The 25,516-nt window shown below is 43.7% G+C and overlaps 1 protein-coding gene and 1 pseudogene across 1 annotated transcript; both read right to left on the bottom strand.

Annotated features, from left to right (window-relative positions):
- Positions 1-10,405: 10,405 nt before the first annotated feature.
- On the bottom strand, positions 10,406-11,120 carry LOC147962915 (secreted RxLR effector protein 161-like). Its single transcript, XM_087527735.1, has 2 exons — positions 10,798-11,120; positions 10,406-10,583 (listed from the first exon to the last, which is right to left on the bottom strand). Exons 1-2 carry the CDS (start codon positions 11,118-11,120, stop codon positions 10,406-10,408), a joined length of 501 nt encoding a protein of 166 aa, XP_087383861.1.
- Positions 11,121-12,825: 1,705 nt separating this feature from the next.
- Positions 12,826-14,667, bottom strand: LOC147962914 (uncharacterized; annotated as a pseudogene).
- Positions 14,668-25,516: the final 10,849 nt, after the last annotated feature.

Here is a 25,516-nt window from a genome sequence, read left to right as displayed (position 1 = left end):
TGCAAACCACCGTTTTTAGGGCCCAATTTACATCAACATGACATGGTTGATTCTCACGTCCGCGCAGCTTAACGCGCCTTCGATTGCCTTGCCCGTCCGCGCTGACTTACAATGCCGCGGCCGGTTCATCTATCTTCTCCTGCGGCCGACTCGGCGGTGATTGATTTTAGATTCACTGGGTGATCAACAACTCCGCGGTGGATAATTTCTGGCTTACATATCAGGTGAAATCCATCTAGTATATTTTTATAATTACATATTGCTTTCTTTAAAAGAGCAATTACTCTGGCTTGCATGTTCTCTAATGCAGGACAAGTTGTCACTTCAAAAAGGACTGCTATATAACTGAGCTGCTGAATGACTCATATCAGTTTATATCACGGTCAAATATGAAGAATCCCAAGACAACTCCTCGAGCCTCCTTGAGACTCGGGGGCTACGATGACATGATTCAGTAAATGTTGCCAGTTTAAGCAGATTCAAGAACTCTGAGTCATTGGAGTTTAAGCAGATATTTTTTTAAATGAGTGAAATCAATTTTTTTGGTGTGGGGAAATATGTTAAATGGGTTATTTCAAATACATTCGAATGATTATTTAAAATATATGAAATTGGTACTAATGAAATAGATGAAACATATTTCAGTGTGTTTGTCAAGTTGTTTATTCAATGTGCGAAACTAATATTTGTGAAATTCAACTAGAACTGAAATATGAATGCTATAAACTTCAAATTGTTCAAAATATATCCAAGATCGTTCTTGTTTGAAAGGTCTTGTCACTCTGAATTCAAATATATAATTTTTTCCAAAAACAGAGTTTAGATTCAAAGTATATTTATCATCCAAATTTTTTCCAAAGAAATTAAATAGAGGTCTTGCGATGGGAGAGAGAGGAGGATAATATATGTACCATGCATGCAAAGGTCCTATCCCCTGACAAAAGCTGTTGCATGTAAAGGGACCCACATTTGTATTACCAATGTATAGAGTTGGGGCTGCAATTACTAGTTTATACAGACAAAGGCTGCATGGATCTTGACGAAATGGACAAAGGGTGGATCCAACACCGGTACATCCCGCCTCCGGTAAAATTACTTATTCGGGTGGACAACTGGATGGGAGGAGCCTGGTGTCGTCGGCGCTCCACTCATCGGGGAGAGAATGCATGAGGGAGAGGAAGATGATTGGGGAGAAAACCCAGGGTAGTGGACTTTATACCCCATGTCGAATCTCAAAACTGCCTCACAAATACAAAAAATATCCCACCTTTGCCATCTATGAAAATACCCAACAACTCATATCGATTTATAAATTATCCGAAGCAAAACGCATTGGATCTGCCCCTCTCTAACTATGGGATTGCCTAGAGAAATCACTCTTTCAAATCATAAAGCAGCCATCAAGAGCACATAGCGAGATTTAAAAATTAACGGTACCAATACACAACTATGGAAGACATTTTCCCTTTGTGATTAGTGCATACATACACAAACCAAGTCCAGTACCAAGGATCAACTGACAGTCGCACAACATAAGGATCTCATTTGCATCGACAAAATACAATTGTGCAACTCACTAGAGAATCAATCAATTAAGGAAGTTTTCGTTTTCAGGTGACTGCTTATTTTTGCAATATAAAATAAAATAAAACAATTCCCCACTGCACCATAACATAAAACAAATAATTTGCGCCACAAAACGAAAGATCAACATGAGCAAAATATAATGAACAATAATTTGCACATAGTAGATCTTTCATGAGCATAAGTTCTATGAGAGAAAATAACACATGAATAAGTGCAAGCCAAAGTATCTTACAAGAACCAGATAAAAAAAGAAGAACTCTTTTTTCTCTTTTTTGAAAAAAAAACTCGGCTAGTAGTATGAGTTGAGACCTCGAGTTCACATCGAGATATCATCTAGGAAAATCCGTGCTCAAGCCGGGGTCATCGGAGAACATGTGGGTGTGCGTCACCAAAGTGGAGGATGATTACGTCGCCAAAGACGCCGAGGGATGATTTGGGAATGGGAGCTTGGGGAAGACAAGAACAGGACACCTTGTGAGAGGCAGGGTAGATGTCAACCCTCCATGACTAGGTAGAAGAACTCACGGTCGCTGGATCATGGCTACGGGCGGCCTACCCAGTCACCCTTAGCAATAGGACACACAGATCAATAGACTTTCTTTTACACCATAGACTCGAAGAGAGGAGATATGCCGGGACTGAGTACTTTGGTACAGTATGGCCCACTTGCAGATATATTCACTTTTGTATTCTAGAACGTATATATGGAAAAAAAATAACCAACATGGATCCCAAGCTAAGTAATATCGCTCAGATTTACAATCGCAATTAAAAGTTAGCTAGAATGCAATTTGCCAAACCAAAATACTCAGCGAGAACTATTAGAGTACTACTCTTATTACATAATTGTATTTTCACACATCAGGCATTGTTTTTTGGGACATTCTTGTAAATATGTATGCCAAATGGACTAGGCAGGCTGCAAAATTAATGAGCAGGTAAAGGAGCAGGATGGGGCATCGTCAAGGCCCCTATCGTGTCCTGTAAGGACGAGGATTTGTAACATTCTATCTTGCACTCATCCATGGTGGAGTAGTAGACATCATTTAGCAAACAATGGAAGCAAGGTGCACCCTCGTTGCAGCCGTTTGGACCTACATGAACGCATAGGCCGTATGGTAGATTGATCTTCCTGCTATGCGTGCCACCTGTAGTTTGGTCTGTGTATCATAGAATAATAAGAAACAAACAATCATGGTCATGCAATTATTTCAGAGTAGTATAAACAAAGGACACAACACATTACACAAGAAGGAAAACAGAAAGGCATTCACTAGCTATACTATGTCAATACTTTCGGTGAGTAGAGGAGAAGAGCAGAAAATTAAGCTTGATGCAGATAAAGAAATATTGGTGTGCTATCTGCCTTACATTGAGAAAAAGTTGCAGAGCATACGAGATGTAGAAACACTAGGGTTGCAAGTGCAAGGATGTGAATCGCATACTTGCCCATACCCCACCCAATACTACACTATCTAGGTAGGCACACGTTCACTTTGTTTATCGATGAGAAATGGTTTGCTACCAATCAACACATTACTGGATCATGTATATATAGAGAGACTAAGAGAAGAGATAACCGGTCATCCCAATCCCATGTAGTAAACAACAAGCAATATTCAGAATTATTTAAAATCTTTCCATAATATATACCGCCATTAAAAGAATAAATCAAGTAGCATTTATTTCTGGTCGCAAAATATTGTACGGGCTATGTCGGATTTACCTCATATGTTTATAATTGTATATTTCTAAATTGTAATTAATTGTCCATTATTTATTGCTTTGTATGGTGTAATGCTTTTAGCATTTTTTTCTTTTGAGAAAATGGTGTACTACTTTTAGGAATAGCCTTAATTAGGTCAAGATTTTGAATGAGATATTTAAGGGATTTTTTACTCTATATTTTGCCGATTTTACTTATGCCACTCTAGATTTTTTTACATTTCAGTTTTGGACATGGCTAGGGAGCGCACCGGCGCTCGTTTGTGTGATCGGGCACATTTTACCTTTTAGGAAGGAACCACTTGGTCTACCGCATGACCGCGTGATTCTGTAATAAACAAGGATCTAGAAAGGAAATCAGCCAAGATCTTTGTGGCGTGCATTTATTTGGGGTTCAGTTTTTTTAAAAGCCATAACGTTTGATTCGAGCACCAAAATTTTGATTTGTTTTCATCGTTGGATTTCTCAGGACGAGTTCTTCAAAACTAGAGCTCATACGGGTAGGTTTCGTCGAACTTTTTTTGTGAGAAACTTTAGGTGCAATGGAGGCAACTTTAGTTCTATAGGGAAGCAACTTCCTCTTTTTGGCATAGTAGAACTACCTATTATGTTGGTTTGTAACAAAACGAGAAAACACAAAGAAAATGAGGCACATTTAGTGTCACATACAAGCAACTTCACAACACTATGCGTACCTGTGAATTTTTCCAACTATACTATGATTGCTGCTCAGTTGCCTATTGTTAATGGTCAGTTGCCTATTGTTGATGCTTAGTTGCTTAAAAATATGATGAAATTGCCTACCATTCATGCTCAGTTGTCTACTATTTGAAATTAGTTGCCTACAATGGTGTGAAGTTGTTTATTATTGCTTTCTCTAAGTTCCCTAGAAACACTCTGAAGTTGCCTATCGGTGATATTTAGTTGTCTACAATTACAGCTCAGTTGCCTAACTTTGTAAAATAGGTGCCTACAATAGTGTGAAAAGTTGCTTATCATTATTTTCTCTATGTTGCCTATAAACACTCTGAAGTTACCCGTGGGTGATACTTAGTTGCCTGCCATTGCTATTTCAGTTGGCTATAATACATTAAAAGTTGCCCATCAGTGTTACTAAGTTTCCTATCTATGAAACTAAGTCGCTTACCATACTGAAAAGTGTTGTACGCAACTAAGGATGATGTTAAGCTACTCTCTAGTCATGGCAGGCAACTTAGGATAATGCTAGCCTACCTAGGAAACTAGGTTACCCACAATACTATCAAATTGGAGGCGAAACTAATTACTGTAGAATACTTTCTAGCTATGGTAGAAACTTAGAGGTCAAACTAGTTAACTTGGTAGTCATGTTAGGCATCTTCAAACTGATTTTCGACGATAGGAAGTCATACTACGCACACTAACAAAAAGTTGCTTTCCTATAGCACTAAAGTTGTCTCTGTAGCACCCAAAGTTGCTCTAACTAAAATTTCCTCCAAACATACCCATATCGGATCTGGTTTTGAAGAACTCATCGCGAGAAACACAACCATGAAAGCGGATTTGGATTCCGACGCTCAAATCAAAAGCTATGGATTTTCAAAATTTTTGAAACCACAAATAAATGCATGCCCGTGAGATGTTGTAAGTAATCGGGCTGGAGGCGTATGTAGGACCAGGTGTCATGTGAGCTGCATAATTGGTTTAATTTTAATTCAAACTCCTTAATCGGATGGCTAGAACCGCATGCGCTCGCAACGGCGGAAAAGTGCAGCTGCACTTTCTAGTATTTGGGTTCACTTTTGCCACTCTTAGTTTTTGGAAATTATCACAATTGTCATTCTGTGGCTACAGCAAAATTTCCATCTCAATACTATTGAAGCTCGGGAATGTGAGTTTGAAAGGTTTCCTCAATGCTTTACTGATGTCATCAACTTACAGAAGATTAAATCAACGGGCCTTGATTATAACGAGAACCACTCTGGCAGATTGTGTCTAAAATGGAGCTCCACTGATGGAATTAATGGTGAGAAGCAGGTGCATAACATGGAGGAATTACCCCCGTTGGAATCTCCAACATTTGACAGTAGAAAATTATGGAGGTGCATCTTGTCCTATCTGGCTCCGGTCTAATCTCCTGCCAATGTTACGTTCACTTGGAATCGTTGAATGTTGTAGCATTCAAAGCATAACATTCTTTGAACCACTTTGTCATGAAGAAGTGTCGGATAACCTTCATCCTTTTGGAGAGCTATATACTTATATATTAACAATTGTAGCTCCCTCACATCTATTGGTTGTTGTATGACTTCTCTCTTCTATAATGCAAAGGCAGAGCTCCTGCCGTTCATGTCAAAAACATCTATTGGAATGTCTGAAGCAAGCAGCAGCAGTGGTATCATGTCATTCTCATCCCTTGCTAGACTAATTACTTATTGATGCAGAGGATTATTGAGTCTTGATGAATTCCTGGCACCAGCTTATCTGACTGTTGTAAAGTACATGACATCCCTGTTCGGTTGCTGTGAACTACCCTTTTGCATAGCTATTAGAAATTGATCGCATAGTGTTGGTTCGTAGCACTCTGTATATTATCATTGTTGTCGTCAGTATTCAATTTACAGCTATTATCTGTGGAACAACTTAGAACTTAGTGAGGAAGATATGTAGTATTTGAGTGGAGAAATCTGATGAATAATTTGTGTTGAAATCTCTGGGTACGCATCTGGCTGGTATTTTGAATGTTGCAAGGTAGTACATAGAATTCCGCAAATGTTTTATCGTTCACTGATAACGCGTCTCGGTTTGGCTTCAGTGTGCTCCAGGACTGAATAAACACTTCAAATTACCAGCACAGCCGCCGGGCCGGAGATGGGAGACTGGAGTGTTGGATGATCATACTCTGTGCTACATACATTAAGCTACCTGAAGCCTTTACCGCAGCATATAAGCAGCAGTGCCTCGACTAGGTGGCATTCATGATTTTACTGAAGATTTATCGTGCATGTTTCTCTAGTCACCTAGCTACTACTCTGTTTCCTGCGTTCCTACATCAAATTCGAATACTGTATGAACCTAGTTCCAAACTTCAGCCCGAAATCAGGAGAATCGAGCAAGTGCCATCTCCGTCAGAACACCCTGCATCCACGAATCATTCATGGTAATCAAGAGACTGAGAGTCTGCGACACGAGAGAAAGACAAAGAGGTTCAGACTTGGGAGCAACATTCATCATATCAAAGTGGTTGGCTGGCTTCCGGTTTAGCTTTTGAGGTGTTCTCCACCTCTGAGTCAGAAAGAAAGAAAGAAAGAAAGAAAGAAAGAAAAAAATCTCTACAAAAGATATTAATGAGAAGAAAGAAAAACAGCATAGGTTTCCCAAAAATATGCGCCCACTTGCCGTCTTAGCATCCACTTGTCCAACTAGTACAAATTAACAGTCTCTTCTTCTCCTCTAATTTAGCATCCACTTTTGCTCTACTTTAGACTTTAGAGCTGACACTGCAGCTGCTACCGCAGAAGTCACGGGTGGGTGTCCTCTAGATATCATTCATGTACCAACTTTAAGTTCAGTCCAAGAACGGCAATTATTGAGATCGACAATAACTGCGACTATTTGCCAACCAAACCAAGAGGGGCATGGCAATGGCAAAGGGGGTCATGACTTTGCTATGCCCATTTCTGGCCATCGTGTCGATCGGCATGGCAACCAACAGCGACAAGGCCACGTTGCTTGCTTTCAAAGCTCAGGCCAGTGATGGTGTCTCACTGGCCTCCTAGAACGTCAACACCAGCTTATGTAGCTGGGAAGGCGTTGCGTGCAGCCACCGGAGGCCAACACGGGTGGTGGCGCTCAGATTGAACATCACCGAGCTCGCTGGAGCACTCTCCCCAGCCATCGGGAACCTCACATTCCTACGGATGCTCGGCCTGCGCTCCAACTCGCTCCATGTGGACATTCCCGCAAGCCTCGGCCGCCTCCTTCGCCTGCAGAGGCTCGTCTTGGAAGACAACTCATTCTCCGGCACTCACGCTGCAGGTGGGAGTGGGGTTTAGTTGGACTAGTTATCCCATCCCACTTAAATTGCTATAATGGGCTCCCATTGAAGATAAACAAAATTAAATGGGCTAGCTTCATTAGCCCATTGGGAACCCACTTAACCCACTTACCCTTGCCCTTACACTCTCGTGGACAGAGGAACAAAGGAAGCGCCCAGCCTCCTCCCCTTCGTCACAACCGCCAGCGCTCCCTGGTCAGGCAGCCCCCTCCCCTTCGTCACAACCACCAGCGCTCCCTGGTCAGGCCACCCTCCCCTTCGTCTCAACCGCCAGCGCTCCCTGGTCAGGCCGCCCTCCCCTTCGTCATTAGCGCCGGTGCTCGCAGGCAGGCTGCCCCTCCCTTCGAATCAGGTCGTGGAAGTGGCCGAGGAGGCCCTCTATCTTGGCATGCTCGTGCCAGCGCTAGGCACTGTCGGATGCGGACGCGGAGGCGTGGACTCGCACGCCCTACTCTACCCCGCTCCTTCGAATCTGGCCCCGAAGTGCTCGAGGAGGCGCTCGAGCTCGTCATGCTTGCCGGCGACGTCGGGCCCCTCCATCCTCCTGATGCCCTCGCTGTCGCCGCCATGAGCCTCTCCACCCTCTTCCACGCAATCGTTCGGGTCCAGGTAATCTCTCCTTCCAAACCTGCCATCTGCTCCTCCCCGTCAATTCGGTTAGTCGCCAGGTGCATCGCCTCACTGAGAAATCACCTTGTATATTCCTTTTCAAGACTGTACATAATTTGTTCTGTTATAGGGCTTTGTTATAAAAACTGATTTGACTTAGTATTATTTTTCTCTAGGTTGTTGCCCCTTCTGGTTGTGAATGGATCTGAGGGTTAACATGATGCAGTATCTTTTCAAAAGATGATACATTATCTTCATATAATAAAAGAAAGGAAGTTGGAGAAGTTATTATTGAAGAGGAATTCAGTGGCATGTGGTTCTCAAGAGATAAAATGGAAAAGAAGTGCAGCTCTCATGCCTACACTATTTAATCAGGTATCATATGCAAATTTTCAAGCATACTGCATTCAGATATGACATTTGAATATAAAAACTGAGAAATCTTTTTATAAAATGGAACCATAATGAACGTCGCGTTTAATCTTTAGAAATTTTGTTTTTTTTGTTAGAATGTTCCCTTTCAAGACTGTAATATGACAAATCACCTCCTTAGTTGGTGGCTGTATTCATGATGCAGCCCTTGATGGTTCAGATTTCCCAAAGGAGAAGAAGGAGGTGCCAAAAGAGGATGGGAGCAACAAGTATGATTCGAAGAGTATGTTTTGTTGCATATCTTCTATGGAATGCTGTTGCTAGTAACAAAGCATGCCTTCTCTTTAGTTCCTTTATATGGAAGTAGCATCAAATTGGGACATGTGAACTCTTTTGACACTTTGTGGGTCTCTTTAGTCTCTCCGGTTAATATAACATTCATTATTATATTTAACATTATTTTTCTTTCACCTGGAGATTCGTTCTTTCTAGTTGTTTAGAAATGACAAATAGATGTAGCTCAGTCTGAGCATGAGTGATAGCAGTCTTGCAGCTAATGTTTACCATGCAAATTTTACTTGGAAGAAATGTTGATGGTTGTTTCTATGTTTTCAGTGGAATCAGTTTTCTTCACCCCATGGGAGAAGTCGAAGTGGTATTCTCAGGAGTTCCCACCAACTGGTTTGATGTATGTTGGAACAGGTATTCTCGCCCGATGTGGTTATCCAACATGTTAGTCCGTTACATGATTCATTATTTACACATTACTACTTTATTGACGGATGTTAGTGTTAGGAACTGAGAATACTTTTTACTCTATGATGACCACGTCCAGTCAAGACTGAAATTGACACATCTTTCTTCCATCTATATGTTAGATGGATAGTTTTAATTTAGTTAGTTCATGTGTGCTTGGCAATTCAACCAGTTATATTTGAGACTTAGGTCGGACAATCACATATGCACTTCGGAATTTCTCCTAGGTTCCCGCCTCCCAAGCATTCTATTTGTGAATATTGAATAATAGTGCAGTAGGAGTAGTAAATGATCTGCAGTTGATGTTATGCATATTGGGGAGATGAAACTAAAAATGGCATTATACACACCATCAATGTTTAACGTGTGGACATCGGGATCCAGTATTCCGTATGCATCTTCGCCGTGGTCGTTGGCTGAAAACATTTTTCTGGCACAAATGAGTAAGCAAAAGAGATGGATCCTTTTTATGTACAAGGTGGTACCACAAAAACATACCAATTTGATTATGAGTGGTTTGGACCGCACCTGGGACGGTTCCATCCCTGGACTAATGTCATTACGTTGGATCGGTAGAGGTGTCTTGCCATAAGAAGGATCTGTACCTGAATCAACAATAGAAGGGCAAAATGAAGAATAAATAAACACCGGATAATTTAGCACCATTAATAAATTAGACAACTAACCCTTTTTTTAAACACTCTTCTGGCATACGCAGGTTGTCGATTGTACTGAGTTGGGGGTTCTCATCCAGTGACATTTGTGTGAGTGTCAGTCTTCTTGAATTCCGTTGCATCTGGTACGCATCATTTCTATGCAACCAATCGGACTCATTGTCCACATTGTCTCTGTTGACATGAACGGAATTTGGTACTGCACCCCCTGCACTTGGTATGTTCTGTAGTTGTGTGATTGTGTTAGGCTTAGAACTCGAGCTCACATGAGAGAGACAGAGGAAGACGATGCTATTTTGTGCCGCGTTCAACCTCGCAGCGTTTCTTCTCTATTCCTCTTCTTATTCAGTGATTACAAAGCTCCTAACCGAAAGCGAAAAGCAAGGACACGTTCGGGTCATGAGCGCTGCCATCCCAACGCTCCCCGCGCGTAGCCCGCGATGCGGCCATGACCGACTACTTCGTGCCATCCCACGATCGGGTCATGGCTGCGGAGAATCCTAACAAACTACGGCCGATGCGTAGCTCAGCTTATTTGCTAACTGAAAGAAAACAACACTCTGTCGAAGTCTGACAAAGAAACTACAGCTATGACTGACGAAACTGAAAAAGTTCAGCAACTGTTAACTGACAATCTCCCCCTTAATCAGTTGCTGATGTTGATCATGCCCAGCTTCTCCCGCAGCTCCTGAAACTTCACCCGAGGCAGAGCCTTGGTCATGATGTCAGCCAGTTGCTCCCCGGTGTGGATGTAGTCGACGGCGATCCTTCCATCTTGCACACACTCGCGAATGAAATGAAACCGCGTCTCGATGTGCTTGGTTCTGTCATGGAAGACAGGATTCTTGCAAAGTTGGATCGCTGATTTTTGTCGATGAGCAGTGGTGTTGCACTCCCCGGGTCTCCTAGCAGATCACCAAGCATTCTCCTGTGCACGCGCCTGTGGTTGCCGCCATGTACTCAGCTTCACACGACGAGAGGGCGATCACCTTCTGCTTCTAGGACTGCCAGCTGATCACACTCTTGCCAAAGACAAACACTGTTCCAGAGGTGCTCTTTCTGTCATCAACATCGCAGGCAAAATCCGCATCACTGTACCCAACCAGCTGCGGCTCCGGCTGAACTTTCTTGTAGCTGCACCCATAGTTCAGAGTGCCTACAACGTATCGCAGCAGCTGCTTCACCGCCGCCCAGTGCTCTGTTGTGGGTGCTTCCATGAACCTGCTGACAAAACCGACCGCAAATGAAATGTCCGGCCGTGAGTGCACCAGGTAGCGGAGACTTCCGACGATGCTGCGATAGAGCTTTCTGTCCACTGGCGGGCTCGAGCTTTCCTTGCTCAGCTTCAGGCGCGGCTCCATTGGAATGTGAACTGGATTGCAGCCCGTCAGTTCGGCCTTATCCACGATCTTAACCGCATAGCTTGCCTGCTTGAGGGTGATCGCATCGTCTCCCTGGTGCACCTCGATGCCGAGGTAGTAGCTCAACAGCCCGAGGTCGCACGGACTGCATCTGATGCTTGAACTACGTGATGGCCTCCATGCTTGACCCGGTGACGACGAGATCGTCGACGTAGACGCCCAGCAGCAGCCGCTCGTTGCCCCTGCACCTCATGTACACGGCGTGCTCCAATGGGCTCTTCTGAAATCCGAGCGACACCAGTGTGTCGTCCAGCTTGATGTTCCAACCGCGCGGCGCCTGATAGAGCCCGTACAACGCTTTGCTCAGACGAAGCACCTTATCTTCCTTGCCAGGGCACTCAAAGCCAGGCGGCTGCACGACGTATACCTCCTCCTGTAGCTCTCCATTGAGGAAGGCGGATTTGACGTCCAGATGATGCACCTCCCAGCCTGCCTGTGCAGCGATTGCAAGTAGTAGCCGCACGGACTCGAGCCGCGCGACCGGAGCGAACACCTCGTCGTAGTCCACGCCCGGCCGTTGCGCATATCCCTTCGCGACAAGCCTTGCCTTGTTCTTGATGACCTCGCAGGCGGAGTTCTTCTTCAGTTTGAACACCCACTTGAGCCCAATGGCTTGCTTGCCGGCGAGGAGCGTGGCGAGCGTCCACGTCTTGTTCTCGTCGATGGACTGGAGCTCATCCAGCATGGCTGCCCTCCAGGCTGCGTGTGGCTCTGCCTCCTCGAATGTGTTGGGCTCCTCTCCGGCCACAAGGAGCAGCTCGGCCGGATCGAAAGTCACTGGCTCAGCTTCCTCAAGGACGGTGTCGACCGTCGACCATGCGGTAGCGACGTGGCGCCTCACAGGTGCCCAAAACGGTGTCCGGCATGGCTCCAGGAGGAGGTGAGATGTAGCCATCCCCCACGCCCTTTCCCTTGTACACCACAGGTTCAGGAGTGTGGGCGTGTACCGGCGTGTCTCCGCGCACCGCGCACGCGGGTGATGCACCCCCAGACGGAGTGTGGGCGCGCACCGGCGTGTCTGGACTCGCCCGGGTCATGGATGTTGCCCTTTCCTGCTCCGGCTGCTGTGTCAGGGCCACCGTGGGGGTGAACTCGATGAAAAAAGTGCCCTCCCCCGGAGTCGCTGTCTACCAGTCCCAGCACGCCGACTCGTCGAAAACGGCGTCGCAAGTGACGTGCACTAGCTTGCCCACGAGGTCGTCCAGCTTCTTGAGGCCTGGCCGTGTCACCTTGGCGTGTGCGACGCACCCAAACGTGCGGAAGTAGTTCACTGCTAGCTTGTCACCGAGCCAGGCTTCATATGGCGTCATGCCACGCACCGCCTTCGTGGGCGCGCAGTTCAGCGGGTGGACGGCGGTGGTCACCGCCTCCCCCCAGAACTCGTTCGGCACTCCTTTCGCCTTCAGAAGACACCGTGCCGTCCCGACGATGGTCTGGTTCCGGCGCTCTACGACGCCGTTTTGCTGCGGCGAGTACGGGGCAGTGAGCTGCCGGCGTACGCCACGGTCAGCACAGTACTCCCCGAACTCTGCTGAGGTGAACTTACCGCCCCTGTCCGTTCGGAGCGCGCGCAGCTTGACGGAGGTCTCGACCTCAACGCCTGCCTGCCAGCGCTTGATCACCGTGGGTGCCTCGTCTTTCCTGCTTAGGAGCACGATCCACATGTAGCGTGACTTTTCATCCACGAGCAACAGGAAATACCTTTTCCCTCCACGCGTTGGTGGCGAGATCGGGCCGCACAGATCACCGTGGAACAAATCCAGGCGATCGCCAGCTCTGTAGTTCGCCTCCGTGGGGAACAGGGCGCGGCGCTGCTTGCCGACAAGGCAGCTGTCGCAGACCTGATCGGCATGCTCGACCAGGGGCATGCCGCGCACCATGCCGTCCTGGGCCAGCTTCCGCAGGCGTCGAAGTTCAGGTGGCCGTAGCGCGCGTGCCAGCGCCACGCGTCCTCACCGGCCATGGCCGTTAAGCACACGGGTCGCGTGACCTCCAGCTCGACGGTGTAGAGGCGGTTCCTCGATCTGTACACCTTGGCGATGATGTTCTCCTGACGGTCGCGCACCACCATCATGCCGCTCCGCACCAGAGCGGTGCAACCCGCCTCGTCCAGCTGTCCGACGGAGATGATCGAGGTACGCAGTCGAGGTATGTAGTATAACTTTGAAAGCACGCGGTGACGCCCTCTGTGAGCGACGAAGACCACTGTCCCGCGCCCCTCGATCTCGACCACCGACCCGTCACCGAAACGAACTGTGCCAGCGACGTGGCGATCTAGCTCCGAAAAGACGGTGGAGTTGCCCGTCATGTGGTTTGATGCGCCGGTGTCCAGATGCCAGAGAGGTTCCTTGGCGTCGCCAACGGCCCCGAGGCTGACCTCAGCGCCCTCCTCATGGAGATGCACGAGCTGATTGCCGCGCGTGTCCAATTCAGGCGCAAGCAGCGGCGTCACCTGCGCCATGAGGAGTGTCGGATCCTCGTCCTCTGCCGCCGCGAGGTGCGCCTCGCCGCCGCCCTCGTCCTTCATCTTCTTGCAGCACTCGCGAACCCAGTGGCCGCTAATACCACAGTAGCGACAGTTGCCGGAGCAGATGGGTCCAGCTTTTCCACCGCCCGGGCGGGCGGCAGCCTTGCCGCGGTCGTCGTGGCCCTTTCCGCGCCCCTTCTTGCCGTCGTGCCCCCCCCCCCCCCCCGCTAGAGGACCCGCCTGGTTCACCGTGCCCGATCCGCGCGTCCCACACCTCTCGAGTGAGCAGCTCGTACCGCTCCTCGGCCTCCTCCTCGGCGTCCTCCTCCTCGGCGTCCAGCTCGTACCGCTCCTCGGCCGCCTTGAAGCGACTGATGATTTCCTCGATCGACGTCGTGTCCAGGTCGACCAGGTTGTCGATGGAGACCGCGAGCTGCGAGTACCGCTTGGGCACGATTCGCAGCCACTTCTGGATCACGCGCTTGTCGCTGATGGCGTCTCCAAGCTCGCCGAGGCGCGCGCACAGCCCTGTCAGGAGCATGGCTAAATCATCAATGGACTCACCGGGTTTGTGTCGCAGCTGATCAAACTCCCCCCGCAGGGTCTGGCCTTCACGTCTCGGACGCGCACGGAGCCCACGCGCATGGCACGGATCGCCTCCCACAGCTCCTGGGAGGTCTGGTGCTTGCGCAGCATGGGCAGCATCTCAGGGGGCACCGATCGGAGGATGAACTCCATCGCGCCCTTGTCGTTGCGGTACCCGTACTCGTCGACAAGATCCTCCGCGCCTAGGATCGCGCGCCACATCCCTCTTTCCTGCATCCCGACCTCCATGAGGAGGCTCCACTCAGCGTAGTTCGTGCGGGTCAATGGTGGCACGTTGGCGTGACCCGACACGACCGGAGCGAACTGCCTCGCCACCGCCAGCTCGCGCCCTTGGCCGGCTGCGGGCTTTGGGGAGCCTTTGCTGCCGTCGCCATCGGCGTCCCCCACCTTCTTCTTGCCATCATCACCTGCCATCCCAGGATCATAGCAACGCGGCTCTGATGCCACTTGTTAGGCTTAGAACTTGAGCTCACACGAGAGAGACAGAGGAAGACGATGATATTTTGTGTCGCGTTCAACCTCGCAGCTTTTCTGCTCTATTCCTCTTCTTATTCAGTGATTACAAATCTCCTAACCGAAAACGAAAAGCAAGGACACGTCCGGGTCGTGAGCACTGCCATCCCAACGCTCCCCACGCGTAGCCCGCGATGCGGCCATGACCGTCTACTTCGTGCCATCCCACGATCGGGTCAGGGCCGCGGAGAATCCTAACAAACTACGGCCGAGGCGCAGCTCGGCTTATTTGCTAACTGAAAGAAAACAACACTCTGTCGAAGTCTGACAGAGAAACTACAGCTATGACTGACGAAACTGAAAAAGTTCAGCAACTGTTAACTGACAGACTGCAAATTGTCCGGTAGCCGGTACTTGTGTTACAATGTTACTTCCATCAAGGACGGCAGCAATATGCTTATTTTGCTCGCGGGCTTGTTGTTGTCGCTTTAATATTTCCTCTCTATTTTGTGCATATTACTCCTTTTCCATCCGATTCTTAATCTCATTACGGCCTGAGTAGATGAAGAATAGATCATTATACAACAATATAACTGGGGCATGTAGGATGAAGTTCATCTTCATTACCTTGTGATACAGCCAGCTGCGTTTGTGCCCCACTGATCTCGGCAGAGGCAATTTTCTACTGTTTGTAGGCCTCACGCCGTCTCTTATTAATCTCATCCTTATTTTGTGCATACCGCTCTCTGTCCCTCTGCTTTTTTACTTCTTTAGCGTCTGCAATCAATGGCACAATCCAACAGTTGAGCTTAAAAAACTTAATTTGGCTGCTTGTGTGTTGCTTATATCCTGGAACGGGTTGCGCGTCCCATTGGGATTGGCCGGGGCCAGTTTTTGTAGAAAATGTGATTTTTTTCCATCACCTCCAAATCACCCCAAATTTGTTCTACATTATCAAATAGATGTGCCAAACATGTCTATGAAAGAAATTTGGAAAAAATGTATCCTACAAGGCCCCCTTAAGGTGTAGACCGATATTTTAATCAGTTAGTCTAGAGGGCAGAATAAATTCAAATAAAAATCTAAAAAATTTAAAACCTTGAAAACCTAGCTAGGTTTGTGAAACATATGAAGTGTGCAAAATTATAGGTGATTTAGAGAAGGTCGAAGAAATCACGCTAAAACACGAGGGACCATTTGGTCTCACTTAAGCCAGTTTTTGTAGAAAATGTGATTTTTTCCACCACCTCCAAATCACCCCAAATTTGTTCTACATGCTCAAATAGATGTTCCAAACATGTCTACGATAGAAATTTGGAAAAAAAAACGTATCGTACAATGCCCGCTTAAGGTGTAGAACGAAGCTTTGATCAGTCAGTCTAGAGGGCAGAATAAATTCAAAACAATTACGAAATTGTAAAACCTTGAAAACTTAGCTATGTTTTTGCAATATATCAAGTGTGCCAAATTATAGGTGATTTAGAGAAGGTAAAAAAATCACGCTAAAACACGAGGGACCATTTGGTCCCACTTAAGCTAGTTTTTTTAGAAAATGTGATTTTTTTCCACCACCTCCAAATCACCCCAAATTTGTTTTAAATTCTCAAATAGATGTGCCAAGCATGTCTATGAAATAAATTTGGAAAAAATGTATCCTGCAACGCCCCCTTAAGGTGTAGACCGATGTTTTGATCAGTCAGTCTAGAGGGCAGAATAAATTCAAATAAAATTAAAAAAAATTGAAACCTTGAAAACCTAGGTATGTTTGTGCAACATATAAAGTGTGCAAAATTATAGGTGATTTAGAGAAGGTCAAAAACTCACGCTAAAACACGAGGGACCGGTCTCACCTAAGCCAGTTTTTGTAGAAAATGTGATTTTTTCTACCACCTCCAAATCACCCCAAATTTGTTATACATTATCAAATAGTTGTGCCAAAAATGCCTATGAATTTTTTTTGGAAAAAATGTATCCTACAACACCCCCATAAGTTGTAGACAGATATTTTAATCAGTTAGTCTAGAGGGCAGAATAAATTCAAATAAAAATCTAAAACCTTGAAAACCTAGCTATGTTTTTGCAACATATCAAGTGTGCAAAATTATAGGTGATTTCGAGAAGGTCGAAAAAAGCAGGCTTAAACACGAGGGGCCATTTGGTCTCACTTACGCCAATTTTGTAGAAAATGTGATTTTTTCACCACCTCCAAATCACCCCAAATTTGTTTTACATTCTAAAATAGATGTGCCAAGCATGTCTACGAAAGAAATTTGGAAACAATGTATCCTGCAACGCCCCCTTAAGGTGTAGACCGATGTTTTGATTAGTCAGTCTAGAGGGCAGAATAAATTCAAAAATTTTTTTTAAAAAATTAAAACCTAGCTTTGTTTGTGGAACATATGAAGTGTGCAAAATTATAGGTGATTTAGAGAAGGTCGAAAAAATCACGCTAAAACACGATGGACCATTTGGTCTCACTTCAGCCAGTTTTTGTAGAAAATGTGATTTTTTCCACCACCTCCAAATCACCCCAAATTTGTTCTACATGCTCAAATAGATGTTCCAAACATGTCTATGATAGAAATTTGGAAAAAAACATATCGTACAATGCCCGCTTAAGGTGTAGAACGAAGGTTTGATCAGTGAGTCTAGAGGGCAGAATAAATTGAAAACAATTACGAAATTGTGAAACCATGAAAACCTAGCTACGTTTTTGCAACATATCAACTGTGCAAAATTATAGGTGATTTAGAGAAGGTCGAAAAAATCACGCTAAAACACGAGGGACCGGTCTCACTTAAGCCAGTTTTTGTAGAAAATGTGATTTTTTCCACCACCTCCAAATCATCCCAAATTTGTTCGACATTATCAAATAGATGTGCCAAACATGTCTATGAAAGAAATTTCGAAAAAATGTATCTTACAACGCCCCCTTAAGGTGTAGACCGATATTTTAATCAGTTGATCTAGAGGGCAGAATAAATTCAAATAAAATTTAAAAAAATTTAAAACCTAGCTTTGTTTGTGGAACATATGAAGTGTGCATAATTATAGGTGATTTAGAGAAGGTAGAAAAAATCATGCTAAAACACGAGGGACCATTTGGTCCCACTTAAGCCAGTTTTTGTAGAAAATGTGATTTTTTTCGATCAGTTAGTCTAGAGGGCAGAGTAAATTCAAATAAAATTTAAAAAAATTTAAAACCTTGAAAACCTAGCTATGTTTATGCAACATATGAAGTGTGCCAAATTATAGGTGATTGAGCGAAGGTCGAAAAAATCACGCTAAAACATGAGGGACCATTTGGTCTCACTTAAGCCAGTTTTTGTAGAAAATGTGATTTTTTCCACCACCTCCAAATCACTCCAAATTTGTTCTACATGCTCAAATAGATGTTCCAAACATGTCTATGAAAGAAATTTGGAAAAAACGTATCATACAATTCCCGCTTAAGGTGTAGACGGAAGGTTTGATCAGTTAGTCTAGAGGGTAGAATAAATTCAAATAAAAATCTAAAAAATCTATAACCTTGCAAACCTAGCTATGTTTGTGCAACATATCAAGTGTGCAAAATTATACGTGATTTTGCGAAGGTCGAAAATTCATGCTAAAACACGAGCGACCGGTCTCACTTAAGCCAGTTTTTGTAGAAAATGTGATTTTTCCACCACGTCCAAATCACCCCAAATTTGTTCTACATTATCAAATAGATGTGCCAAACATGTCTATGAAAGAAATTTGGAAAAAAAAGTATCCTACAACGCCCCCTTAAGGTGTAGACTGATATTTTAATCAGTTAGTCTAGAGGGCAGAATAAATTCAAATAGAAATCTAAAAAAAATCTAAAACCATAAAAACCTAGCTATGTTTGTGCAACATATCAAGTGTGAAAAATTATAGGTGATTCCAAGAAGGTCGAAAAAAGCAGGCTTAAACACGATGGACCATTTGGTCTCACTTAAGCCAGTTTTTGTAGAAAATGTGATTTTTTCCACCACCTCAAAATCACCCCAAATTTGTTCTGCATGTTTAAATAGATGTGCCAATCATGTCTATGAAAGAAATTTGGAAAAAATGTATCCTACAACGCCCCCTTAAGGTGTAGACCAAAGGTTTGACGTCTAGAGGGCACAATAAATTGAAAAAATTTAAAAAATTGTAAAACCTTGAAAACCTAGCTATGTTTTTAGAGAAGGTCTAAAAAATCACGCTAAAACACGACGGACCATTTGGTCTCACTTAAGCCAGTTTCTGTAGAAAATGTGATTTTTTTCCACCACCTCCAAATCACCTCAAATTTGTTTTACATTCTAAAATAGATGTGCCAAGCATGTCTATGAAAGAAATTTGGAAAAAATGTATCCTGCAACACCCCCTTAAGGTGTAGACCGATGTTTTGATCAGTTAGTCTAGAGGGCAGAATAAATTCTAATAAAAATCTAAAAAATCTAAAACAAAGATAGCTTAGCTATGTTTGTGCAACATATGAAGTGTGCAAAATTATAGGTGATTTAGAGAAGGTCGAAAAAATCACGCTTAAACACGAGGGACCATTTGGTCTCTCAGTTAAGCCAGTTTTTGTAAAGAATGTGATTTTTGCCACCACCTCCAAATCACCCCAAATTTGTTCTACATGCTCAAATGGATGTTCCAAACATGTCTATGAGAGAAATTTGGAAAAAACATATCGTACAATGCCCGCTTTTGGTGTAGACCGAAGGTTTGATCAGTCAGTCTAGAGGGCAGAATAAATTGAAATTTTTTAAAAAATTGTAAAACCTTGAAAACCTAGCTATGTTTTTGCAACATATCAAGTGTGCAAAATTATAGGTGATTTAGAGAAGGTTGAAAAAATCACGATAAAACACGAGGGACCGGTCTCACTTAAGCCAGTTTTTGTAGAAAATGTGATTTTTTTCCACCACCTCCAAATCACCCCAAATTTGTTATACATTATCAAATAGTTGTGACAAACATGCCTATGAAAGAAATTTGAAAAAAATGTATCCTGCAACGCCCCCTTAAGGTGTAGACTGATGTTTTGATCAGTCAGTCTAGAGGGCAGAATAAATTTAAATAAAATTTTAAAAAATTTAAAACCTTGAAACCTAGCTATGTTTGTGCAACATATGAATTGTGCAAAATTATATGTGATTTAGAAAAGGTCGAAAAAATCACGCTAAAACACGAGGGACCATTTGGTCTCACTTAAGCCAGTTTTTGTAGAAAATGTGATTTTTTCCACCACTTCCAAATCACCCCAAATTTGTTCCACATGCTCAAATAGATGTTCCAAACATGTCTATGATAGAAATTTGGAAAAAAACGTATCGTACAATGCCCGCTTAAGGTGTAGAACGAAGGTTTGATCAGTCAGTCTAGAGGGCAGAATAAATTGAAAACAATTACGAAACTGTAAAACCTTGAAAACCTAGCTATGTTTTTGCAAGATATCAAGTGTGCAAAATTATAGGTGATTTACAGAAGGTCAAAAAATCATGCTAAAACATGAGGGACCATTTGGTCCCACTTAAGCCAGTTTTTGTAGAAAATGTGATTTTTTTTCCAGCACCTCAAAATCACCCCAAATTTGTTCTGCATGTTTAAATAGATGTGCCAATCATGTCTGTGAAAGAAATTTGGAAAAACTGTATCGTACGACGCCCTCTTAAGGTGTAGACCGAAGGTTTGACTAGTCAGTCTAGAGGGCAGAATAAATTGAAAAAATTTAAAAAATTGTAAAACCTTGAAAACCTAGCGATGTTTTTGCAAAATATCAAGTGTACAAAATTATAGGTGATTTAGAGAAGGTCAAAAAATCACATAAAAGACGACAGACCATTTGGTCTCACTTAAGCCAGTTTCTGTAGAAAATGTGATTTTTTCCACCACCTCCAAATCACCTCAAATTTGTTTTACATTCTAAAATAGATGTGCCAAGCATGTCTATGAAAGAAATTTGGAAAAAAAGCATCCTGCAACGCCCCCTTAAGGTGTAGACCGATGTTTTGATCAGTCAGTCTAGAGGGCAGAATAAATTGAATTTTTTTAAAAAAAATTGTAAAACCATGAAAACCTAGCTATGTTTTTGCAACATATCAAGTGTGCAAAATTATAGGTGATTTAGAGAAGGTCGAAAAATCACGCTAAAACACGAGGGACCGGTCTCACTTAAGACAATATTTGTAGAAAATGTGATTTTTTCCACCACCTCCAAATCACCCCAAATTTGTTTTACGTTATCAAATATATGTGCCAAACATGTCTATGAAAGAAATTTGGAAAAAATGTATCCTACAACGTCCCCTTAAGGTGTAGACCGAAGGTTTGATCAATTAGTCTAGAGGGCAGAATAAATTGAATTTTTTTAAAAAATTATAAAACCTTGAAAAGCTAGCGATGTTTTTGCAAAATATCAAATGTGCAAAATTATAGGTGATTTAGAGATGGTCAAAAAAATCACGCTAAAACATGAGGGACCATTTGGTCTCAGTAAAGCCAGTTTCTGTAGAAAATGTGATTTTTTTTCCACCACCTCCAAATCACCCCAAATTTGTTTTACATTCTAAATTAGATGTGCCAAGCATGTCTATGAAAGAAATTTAGAAAAAATGTATCCTGCAACGCCACCTTAATGTGTAGACCGATGTTTTGATTAGTTAGTTTAGAGGGTAGAATAAATTCAAATAAAATTTAAAAAATTTAAAACCTAGCTTTGTTTGTGGAACGTATGAAGTGTGCAAAATTATAGGTGATTTAGAGAAGGTCAAAAAAATCACGCTAAAACACGAGGGACCATTTGGTCCCACTTAAGCCAGTTTTTGTAGAAAATGTGATTTTTTTCCACCACCTCCAAATCACCCCAAATTTGTTTTAAATTCTCAAATAGATGTGCCAAGCATGTCTATGAAATAAATTTGGAAAAAATGTATCGTGCAACGCCCCCTTAAGGTGTAGGCCGGTGTTTCGATCAGTTAGTCTAGAGGGCAGAATAAATTCAAATAAAATTTAAAAAAATTTAAAACCTTGAAAACCTAGCTATGTTTATGAAACATATGATGTGTGCATAATTATAGGTGATTTAAAGAAGGTCGAAAAAATCACGCTAAAACACGAGGGACCATTTGGTCTCACTTAAGCCAGTTTTTGTAGAAAATGTGATTTTTTCCACCACCTCCAAATCACCCCAAATTTGTTCTACATTATCAAATAGATGTGCCAAACATGTCTATGAGAGAAATTTCGAAAAAAATGTATCGTACAACGCCCCCTTAAGGTGTAGACTGATATTTTAAACAGTTAGTCTAGAGGGCAGGATAAATTCAAATAGAAATCTAAAAAATCTAAAATCTTAAAAACCTAGATATGTTTTTGCAACATATCAAGTGCACAAAATTATAGGTGATTTCAAGAAGGTCGAAAAAAGCAGGCTTAAACACGAGGGACCATTTGGTCTCACTTAAGCCAGTTTTTGTAGAAAATGTGATTTTTCCACCACGTCAAAATCACCCCAAATTTGTTCTGCTTGTTTAAATAGATGTGCCAATCATGTCCATGAAAGAAATTTGGAAAAAATGTATCCTACGACGCCCCCTTAAGGTGTAGACCAAAGGTTTGACTAGTCAGTCTAGAGGGCAGAATAAATTGAAAAAATTTAAAAAATTGTAAAACCTTGAAAACCTAGCGATGTTTTTGCAAAATATCAAGTGTACAAAATTATAGGAGATTTAGAGAAGGTCAAAAAAATCACGCTAAAAGACGACGGACCATTTGGTCTCACTTAAGCCAGTTTTTGTAGAAAATGTGATTTTTTTCCACCACCTCAAAATCACCTCAAATTTGTTTTACATTCTAAAATAGATGTGCCTATCATGTCTATGAAAGAAATTTGGAAAAAATGTATCCTGCAACGCCCCCTTAAGGTGTAGACTGATGTTTTGATCAGTCAGTCTAGAGGACATGACGAGGAGTCTCGAAATGGTCGAGACATAAAGATTGATATATTGGACGGCTATATTCGGACACTGGAAGTGTTCCGGGTGATTTCGGAGAAAACCGGAGAGCCGGAGGGTTACGGGAACCCCCCCCCCTGGGAGAAGTAATGGGCCATATGGGCCTTAGTGGAGAGAGAGAGGGGCAGCCAGGGTGGGCCGCGCGCCTCCTCCCCCCCTGGTCCGAATTGGACTAGGAGAGGGGGGCGGCGCCCCCCTTTCCTTCTCCCTCCCCACTTCCTTTCCCCCTCCTAGTAGGAGTCCTACTCCTACCAGGAGGAGGACTCCTCCTTGGCGCGCCAATAGGGCCGGCCGGCCTCCTCCCCTTGCTCCTTTATATACGGGGGCAGGGGGCACCCCTAGACACAAGTTGCTCCACGTGATCGTTTTCTTAGCCGTGTGCGGTGCCCCCTTCCACCATAATCCTCGATAATATTGTAGCAGTGCTTAGGCGAAGCCCTGCGACGGTAGAACATCAATATCATCACCACGCCGTCGTGCTGACGGAACTATTCCCCATAACTTTGCTGTGTCGGAGTCCGGGGATCATCATCGAGCTGAACGTGTGCTAAAACTCGGAGGTGCCGTAGTTTCGGTGCTTGATCGGTCGGGCCGTGAAGACGTACGACTACATCAACCGCATTGTGCAAACGCTTCCGCTATCGGTCTACAAGGGTACGTAGATCACACTCTACCCTCTCGTTGCTATGCATCACCATGATCTTGTGTGTGCGTAGGAAATTTTTTGAAATTACTATGTTCCCCAACAATAAGTGTCACAAATAACCCTAGAGTTTGTACTAGAATAACACCTTAAGACACAAATCAACCAAAACCCTAATGTCACCTAGATACTCCAACGTCACCTCAAGTATCTGTGGGTATGATTATACGATATGCGTCACACAATCTCAGATTCATCTATTCAACCAACACATAGGACCTCAAAGAGTGCCCCAAAGTTTCTACCAGAGAATCACGACAAAAACGTGTGCCAACCCCTATGCATAGGTTCATGGGCGGAACCCGCAAGTTGATCACCAAAACATACATCAAGTGAATCACGTGGTATCCCATTGTCACAACAGATACGCACGGAAAGATATACATCAAGTGTTCTCAAATCTTTAAAGACTCAATCCGATAAGATTACTTTAAAGCGGAAACTGAATTCATTATAAGAGAGAACAGGGGGACGAGAAACATAAGATCCAACTATAATAGAAAAGCTCGCGATACATCAAGATCGTGCCACCTCAAGAACACGAGAGAGAGAGAGATCAAACACATAGCTACTGGTACATACCCTCAGCCCCGAGGGAGAACTACTCCCTCCTCGTCATGGAGAGCACCGGGATGATGAAGATGGCCACCAGAGAACGGTTCCCCCTCCGGCAGGGTGCCGGAACGGGTCTAGATTGGTTTTCGGTGGCTACGGAGGCTTCTTGCGGCGGTACTCCCGATCTATTGTGATCTCGGATGTTTTTATGGTATATGGAGATATATAGGCAGAAGAAGTACGTCAGGGGGGCCACGAGGGGCCAATGAGGGTGGAGGGCGCGCCCAGGGGGGTCGGCGCGCCTCCCTACCTCGTGGCCTCCTCGAAACTTCCCTTACGTGCACTTCAAGTCTTCTGGGCTTCTTTCCTTCCAAAAATGGGTTCCGTGAAGTTTCAGGTCAATTGGACTCCGTTTGGTTTTCCTTTTCTTCGAAACCCTAAAACAAGGTAAAAACAAAAACTGGCACTGGGCTCTGGGTTAATAGGTTAGTCCCAAAAAATGATATAAAAGTGTATAATAAAGCCCATAAACATCCAAAACAGTAGATAATATAGCATGGAGCAATCAAAAATTATAGATACGTTGGAGACGTATCAGGTATCGCGGCATAGCAATAGAGCGAGCAACTAGCAAGCAAAGATAGAAGTGATTTCGAGGGTATGGCCATCTTGCCTGAGATCCCGCAAGGAAGGAGAATGGGTCCATGAAGAAGACAAACGGATGTAGTCGAACGGATCCTCACAAATGCGACATTATCGGAACTAACACGAAGAAGCAACACCGGAAAGAAGCAAACATCATAGTAAACAACCACCACATAAGCATGGCATGATGCACAATCAAGTATGATGCATGTCCGGTTTAAAGAGGCATGGCATGGCAAAGTGCACAAGCAAAACTACAAGTTAAGTGGAGCTCAATATGCAACGCGTTGCATATTGACGACACCACAACAATTATTTCGTTCTCTCCCGTTTAAGTACTCAACAACATTAAATGTTTGTTAGCATGGCAAGGGGTGAAGCATATGAAAAACTACCTATCTAGGCAAGTTTGAATGAGACCGGAAATAACAAACAACAATTACGGAAAATCCTCAGTTGCATATATTAGGTTTGGTATTGTTCTGCCCTAAACCATATTTTAGAGTTGTTAAACATGCAAAGTAAAGCCACCATGTTAAACTAGGCATTTTTCTACCCCATTTAAATATAAAGTTTGTTAGGTTTGGAGCTACGGTTATTTAGTTATGAATTAAATCATTTTAGCATGGCATTTAATCAAATTAATGCAAAAAACATGTTAAACATTTTAAACATGGATGAAAGTTGCATATTATGAAACTAGATAAAATTCTAGTCAAGTTTCGTATATAACATGTTCTATTTGGATGCATGGACATTTAGTTATGAGCATTCTAATATGTTGGCATTTGCTGTAAATATGCATGCATTGGAAAAATGATAAATTCGCAGAATGGAAAAAAATGTCTATGGGCCGAAACACAGCAGGGTGGCCCAACAGGAGGGAAAGAAAAAA

This window comes from Triticum urartu, chromosome 6A (assembly GCF_056163025.1).
Source record: "Triticum urartu cultivar PI428250 chromosome 6A, HENAU_Tu73, whole genome shotgun sequence".
NCBI lineage: Eukaryota > Viridiplantae > Streptophyta > Magnoliopsida > Poales > Poaceae > Triticum > Triticum urartu.
This window is presented reverse-complemented; position numbering and strand designations above follow the sequence as displayed.